We start from the raw sequence: 7700 nt of genomic DNA, 5'->3' as shown, positions 1-7700 counted from the left end.
TAGACAATACTCTCTCTCTCAGTATAGCAGCACGTGTATTCTCTGCCTAATTAGAACTAAAGAGAATAAGGACACAATGAAGTGGAGACTAACGTAGCTTATTAGAAACAGAAACTAGATAGAAGTTTATATACTTTAGATCACTTTCATTGTTTCACTTCCTAAGGATATTGAAATATCCTATGGGAGAACTGACTGTCTCAAAGAAAGTATCTACAGCGATGGGTTTTTGGCAGACGTCCAGTGAAACTTCTGGGGGCTTGCTCAGTCTCCTTTGGTTAAGCCCACCGTTGACAAGGTCTTTCTCCCATACAGGGATTATAATTGAATTTTTCTTTCTTGAGAAAAAGAGAAAAGAACTCTATGGAGACACAGTTTATGGAAAGGAAATCATATCTTCTGTGAGAAAAAAAAAAGAAAATCTTGCATCCATAAGACAACTACTGTATGCTCTTTTATTGTTGTTGTTTGAAAAGAGAAAAAAAGAGTTCTTAAATGTCGCCCCCATTGTGCATACAAATGTAGGGGGAAAAAGTGAGGAAATCTTTCAGAAAGAATAAGCAGAAGAGGTGAAAACCATGCAGAGACTATAGAAGAAAACTAAAGTATCACCCTAGGATGGTCCAATATCTAAATAATAGGAATTCCAGAAAGAAGGGAAAAAAAAACAGGAGAATTTTCCAGGAAGGATGTGTCTCATCTAGACCTTCTAGAGCCATAATCAGTGCTGAGTGGAGTCCTATCCATGCAGAGTAACAGATGACTTCCTGAGCTTTAACTTCGTTGTCAGGCTTCAGAGCAGCAACTGTGCATTTGAGTTTTGAGTTACCTCTTTCCTATCAGGTGTCAAAAGTGAACCCCAGCATAGGGAGGGAGCTTCTGTCCCCTCCGGTGGGAGTCAACAGGGTTTCATACTGTGGGACCAAACCCACAATGACATCTATAGATCTCACTGCCACCATCAGCAGAAGTCAACAAAAGCCCCATAACCTACTCTGTCCTTTGTTCCTGCCATGATCTGCCTTTAACTCATAAGAATTTATAAATATTATTACATCCTTTTTTCTTTGTTTATAGTCATCACCCCTGTGCCATCCCTTAGCTCTTATACTAATCCCAGTAACATCCTTCTATCCCCTGTTCTGCTCCTTTCCCTCATCACTTCACAAATTCTGAAGCCTTTCTCACTGTGCCCTTTGTCTATTGTGGCTCATTGTTGGCAAAATCTCATGTACAGTCTTACTTAACTTCTATACCCTAAGTGCGCTCCCTGTATGATTCTTTCATCTTCTTGTTCTAACAGAAATCTAGATCTTCTCTGATTACCCTGCTTTCCTTCCATCCCTCTCAATTGATGACTTTGTATTTTACCTGTGGGCATAGTTGAAGAAATATTCTTAATTCCTTATGGTTGCTTTCAAACCACGCTTGAAATTCTCCACCTTTGAATATTTAAAATTCTCTACTTTTGAGTATCATCTCATCAACATGGTTAGTATCATCTAAAAGGCCCTTGTCTTATTCTTCTTTGTTGTTATTTTTGTTCACTGTCTTCCTAACATTACTCCTGACTTTCTTCCTATTGATTTAAAGATACATTGAGATAATACTGTCAACCACTTTGCTCCTTACTTTCTATGACTTCTTTCCTGCAATAATCTTGCTCTTCAGTTTACTCTAACTCTAGTGGTCAAACCCTAGAGCCTGTCATTGCCAGTAACTGCAATCTCTTCATAATTACATACACCTCATGCTCACTACCACCACCCATCATTGCATCTGAGTTCATCCAGTGCTCCAACAACCCTGCAAGCCAAGCAGGATTTCCAGTTCATTAATACTCCTTCATTTTCATTCGTTGGCATTCTCTCCTCTTTAGTCACTTTAAATTCCATGGTCCACCATTACAATCATTCCTATAAGCTTACTCTCTGTCCCCATTCTACTCTCTGAATCTTTCCTGATAAATCTCAAACATGACTGTATCAAACTTTCTTCCCACACCATGCCTGGACTCATGAATATAGCTGGAGATAAATTCACCTTTTTGTTCTTTTTTATATGTTTTATTTAATTATTTTAAAATGTTTATTTATTTATTTTGAGACAGAGAGAATGCAGAGGAGACCCGGTGGGGTTGGGGGTGAGTGGGAAGAATCCCAAGCAGCTCTGCCCTGTTACCATTGAGCCCGCTGTGGAGCTCAAACCCAGGAACTGAACTGTGAGGTCATGACCTGTGTCAGACGCTTAACCAAGTGAGCCACTCAGGTTCCTCAAGATTCCAAGTGTTCTTAAAACTGGTCAGTAATCATAGCATGGTACTACAGTATGGTTCTTTCATTCTCACACTCTTCTAGAAAACATTTTACAACTCCTCTGCCTTCTGAACTTCTCTAACACCTCCTCCCTCATTTTCCTTCTCAGATGATCACATTGCTGCAAACTTTTCTTGGAAAAATTGAAACAATCAATACTATAGAATTTCTACAGATTACTATCGCTACCTTCTTCCACATCTTGTGTTCACTGGTCCTATATTTTGTCTCTAATCCATTCAACAGATTTATTAGGTATCTCCTAATAAGGGAGTTGTTAGGGATACAAACATGAACAAGCATGGTTCTTGCCTTCATAGAGTTCACAGCCTCACCGTTGGATTCAAGCAGTCTTCTTGAGAAGGTGGGACTCAATCATCATTCTTTCAGAGAATGGATAACTTCATTACCTCTGTCTCTGTTATTTGCTCAAGAGTTAGAACTACAAAACTCCCTCTTCAGCTTTTATCCACCTGACACAGAAAGGAGAATGAAGTGGAGCATAATTATTCAAATTAGAAAGTATGGAGATCATCTTGTAATTACAAAGAAAAAAAGTGTGGTACTGTTAATTACTGCAAATGATTAAGATTGCTGATTGAGAGGTGATGAGTGCCTGCACTTAAGGGCTGGCTGGTCCCATGATGATGGCATAGTGCCATCTGGTGGATGCCAATTCTGGCTCACGACCTGATCCATCCGGAAAGAAGTGTCAAGAGCTGTATAATTGTATTAACGGTTCTGCTTCCTAAATCACTTCTGATTTCAAAAGTACTCAAAGATTTAATCTTGTTCAAATCAACAGAGATTCAATCTGAGATAAGAAACCCAGTGTCTCAAAATGAATGATTTTGAGAGCTGGAAAGGATATGGGCCAAACTTTTGGCCATCTTACAGATGACAAAACTGAGGCCCAGACACCTTATATGACTTTTAAAGGTAGTATTATCAGGGCTGGATAGAGCTGGATCTAAGAATCTTAATCAGTTATCTTTCTTCTACATCTCTATTTTATTCCTTATTTTTCAGTTAGCTGGCTGATTATATAGTAGGCATTATTATTACCTAGTGCTATAGTATATAAATTACACTTATATACCTTTTTATGGATAGAGATGAGAAGTATCCTAATACAATTTTCTTTTCATTTTACTAATGATAATTAGCTAAGAACACATTCACATTTCCTGACTCAGAGGCCATTCTTTTTTCCTTTGCTTAAATGTTGTTTTAAAAGATTATCTCAAATGTGAAAATGGCTAATTAATAATGATGCTAAATAAACAAACAAAAACTTTGAACTGATAATTAAATTACGATTTTTAGAGGCACCTGGGTGGCTCAGTCGGGTAAGTTTCCAACTCTTGATCTTGGCTTGGGTCATGATCTCACAGTTTGTGAGTTTGAGCCTCCCATTGGGCTCTGTAATGAAGGTGTGGAGCCTGCTTGGGATTCTGTCTCTCTTTCTCTCTGCCTTTTTCCTACTTGTGTTCTCTCTCTCTCTCTCTCTCAACATAAATAAATAAACATAAAAAATTTTTAATTGCTATTTTGAATTTCTGACAGTTTACAATAACATTATTTTTAGTTTTATAAAAAATGTTTTTATTTATTTCTGAGAGAGAAAGAGGCAGCGTGAGCAGGGGAGGGTCAGAGAGAGAGGGAGATACAGAATCTGAAACAGGCTCCAGGCTCCGAGCTAGCCATCAGCACAGAGCCGGAAGCGGGGCTCGAACTCACGAACCGTGAGATCAACCTGAGCCGAAATCGAATGCTCAACTGACTGAGCCACCCAGGTGCCCCTATTTTTAGTTTTTAAAGTAAATTATTATATTTCTGTAGAGCTGTGTTTTCTCACAAAAGCTTGACTAAGTTTAGTTTTCCATTAATTCCTGGAAAAATTACTTCTTCTATTGTCAAATTGTAACATTAAACAACAAGCAGATGCTTCTGTATTTTGTTGTTATGGACCAAACTAATGAGATAGGTATACTTGGAAATTTGAAAATATACAATCGGAATGTTATCTCTCTTATTAGATCTTAATTGTAAGTAACCTGGTGGAAACACATTCAGATGCTATTTGAAATTATGTATCTTATGAGGCAATGAACATTAGGAAAGGAAAATAGGAGTAATAATCCATATACCAAAGTAATATGCTTACTCCAGTCAATAACTTGTAAAACATATATTGTTATTATTTAGACCATACTAATTTAATTTTAAAGCCAGTAATATATTTATGTTTTTGAGTGCCTATCACATGTTGGGCACCTGTTGACAATGCTACATGCTGCCATTATATAAATAAAAGTGCCCAGGAGGGCCATTGGGATGGCTCAGTCAGTTACGCAGCTGCTCAGACCTTGACTTCAGGGCCAGTGAGGTCCATGCTGGGCATGGAACTTACTAAAATAGAGTGCCCAAAAAACTCACTGAGTAGGGATATAGCAGGATGATGACCATAGGAAATCTTCTGATGTTTTAAGATTTTGAATTTTTTTAATGTTTTATTTATTTCTGAGAGAGAGACAGAGAGAGAGAACAGGGGAGAGTCAGAGAGAGAGGGAGACACAAAATCCAAAGCAGGCTCTAGGCTCTGAGCTGTCAGCACAGAGCCCAACGCAGGGCTTGAACCCACGAACCGTGAGATCATGACCTGAGCCAAAGTCAGACGCTTAACCAACTGAGCCACCCAGGTGCCCCAATGTTTTAAGAGTTTGAAGAACTTTTTCCTAATCTTGTGTAAGAATATTTTCCTGGTTTTTCTTCTACATATTTCTGGTTTATTGAATGAGATCTTTCTTGAAATGGGCCAGCTTTAGACTTATAGAGCATGTTTGAAGTACAAAACGAATATAAGGGAAGTTTCCATTCCTCACTTATTTTTCCTTCAACACTTGTTTATCTCCAGCTATTGTTTGTTTTACAGTATCAGTGATTTATTAAGGATGTTTTCTCCAGACAAATCTGGATATAGTAAGCATACAAATAGCTTTTCTTCTACAATATGATGATTTTTGTTGTTGTTGTTGTCTAAGGTTTATTGAAGATATTACAGCACAGCAGAAAGATTCAAAGGGCCCCACGTTGTGTTTTGAAATTCACCCCAATGGTAGGCTGAGTGACCTGCAGGTTGGATGGACCGCCAAAGTCTAAGACTGTGGGAAAGCAGATAGCTATCTCTTAGTTAGACATTGCTTTCTGGCCCTGCTGAAAATAGCAGGCCAGTACCTAGTTAATGTATATACAGGAGTTGGGTCCTGCTTGTGCTCATGAATTCCTTAGACCATGTTATTATGGAATAGCTTGTCTTGTTCTCCACCCTACTTTCAACATCTGCTCTTTTGTAGTCTTGGGAATACCTTTTTTTTTTTTTTTGCATTTACACATGAGTTTTATTTCTCCTGCTTCTCTGAGCTGAGTGGGGGGTTTGGAGGCTCAGTTTGGGATTTAGTTTCTTCTGCTTGTCCCCTTTAGCCTCGGGATCGGCTGGGGGAGACTCGGGTTCGTCTGGGGAAGGGGAAGAAGGTTCCTTTTTGGAGCCTCCAAGCCAGGCTCCGAAGGCTGATCCAACAGAGGCCAGAAGGATGTTGGATGACGTTGAGAGTCCAGCTGCCCCCACGGACTGAAGCGTAGCCACCAGGCTGCCCGCAGCGACTCCACCCGCGTTGGCGACCGCGGCGGCGGACATCATCTTGGCCGCTCCTCCCACTACAGCGAAAGCTGCCCGTTTCATCATCTAGACACCTTTATGGCCCCAGCAGAGCTTCCTCTATACATTCTGTAGCCACTGACATATTGCACAGCTATACGTATCAAGCTATAATGTATGCTTAATAAATATGGGAACTTGATAGCAGCTCAGAGAGACTTCCCTTAGCCTCCCTCTCACCTCTCTTGACTTGTGAAATCTTGAGTAATCCTTTCTGCCGTCCTCAGCTTTGCTGGACAAAGCTGAAAGCCAAACCCACAACTGGTGACCCTGACATGACTCCACAATTGGTGACCCCAATGTGATCCCACATAAGATCTTTAGCCTTTCCTTAGTGTCATGATCTGCTGCAGTGTTACTCATTTCATTCATTAACTACAGGCTCTATGAATACTATATTCTGCCAGTTCTGCAAATCTGTCCAAGACCAGAAGTGTCCTTTAACCAATCTTTTGGTTAAAGTTTCTATTAAAATTTAAATGATTGCTGGAAGGGAGGTGGGTTTGGGATGGGTTAAAGGTGATGGCATTACTTTTAGGGATGAGCACTGGGTGTCATTTGTAAGAGATGAATCACTAGGTTCTACTCCTAAAACTAAAACCACACTGTATACTAACTTGAATTTAAGTAATAAAAAAAAGAAAGAGTGGAGGAGGGGGATCTGGAGAGAGGCAGAGGGAATTTTGATTCTGGGGAGAATGGTGAAAGGGCATCCATCCAATTCTGTTTGTAGTTATTACTTACATGATGAAAGTGTGCAGCAAAAAAACTTCTAAAGGAGAACATTAAGAATGACAAAAGAGGGACCCCTGGGTAGCTCAGTGAACAAGAAAAAAAAAAAGAAAAAGAAAAAAGAAAAGGTGAAAGCAACCCAAATGTTGATCATATGACCCATGGATAGATCAAATGTGGTATGTTTTTACAGGAGAATATTATTCAGCAAAAATAATAATGAAGTGCTGGTATATGCCAACCTAAATGAGCTTCAAAACTATAGGGCTAAGTGAGAGAAACCAGTCACAGGGGACTTCATATTGCATTATCCCATTTAATGAAATGTCCAGAATGGGGAAGTCTATAAAAATGGGGTAGATCAATGGTTGCCGAAGGCTTGATGAGGTAATGAGGGAGATTGAAGAAGGGGAGGATGGCTAAAGTTGATTGTCCTGATGGATGCACAAAGTCGTGAACATAGTAAAAGCTGCCAGTTTTACAACTTACATGGGTAAACGGTATGGTCTGTAAATTATATCTCAATAAAACTGTTGTTTTGGAAAGCAAAAAAAAAATGATTATTTAAGTTGGTCCTCATAATGTCACTTGTGAACTACTCCATTGGACACATAGGAGTTAGAAAATAAAAGCTGATTAAAAAGGGGAGGTGGAATCAAAATCAAAGGATAAGGTAAACAGTCATACTTAAATATACCCAAGACCACTTTTAAACCACAAAATATTGAAATAGTAACTTCCTAGGCAGACTTTTATATTTTGTTTTTATTGCTAAGTCAATTTAAGATTCTAATAGAAGGCCTCTTGACTGGTAATAGAGATTAGTATGCAAACCTAATATTTAACTCCCCTGTGAGAAGACGATAATTGAAATCGATGGTGGCTGCAAAAATCAGAGTCGGTTAATGTCACTAAAGAGAGCAATCAAAGGTTTT

The 7700-nt window shown here is 39.1% G+C and overlaps 1 protein-coding gene across 1 annotated transcript; it reads right to left on the bottom strand.

The window, feature by feature from the left end:
- Positions 1-5716: 5716 nt before the first annotated feature.
- LOC120233027 (interferon alpha-inducible protein 27-like protein 2) lies at positions 5717-6060 on the bottom strand. The gene is given in 2 exon segments (XM_039234084.1): positions 5717-5787; positions 5790-6060. Coding segments are annotated over 2 exon segments (342 nt in total).
- Positions 6061-7700: the final 1640 nt, after the last annotated feature.

The sequence above is a fragment of the Hyaena hyaena genome, unplaced genomic scaffold (assembly GCF_003009895.1).
Source record: "Hyaena hyaena isolate Hyena2069 unplaced genomic scaffold, ASM300989v1 scaffold_81, whole genome shotgun sequence".
NCBI classification, from domain to species: Eukaryota; Metazoa; Chordata; class Mammalia; order Carnivora; family Hyaenidae; genus Hyaena; species Hyaena hyaena.
Note: the sequence above shows the minus strand (reverse complement) of the source record. Positions and strands in the feature narration are given on the sequence as shown.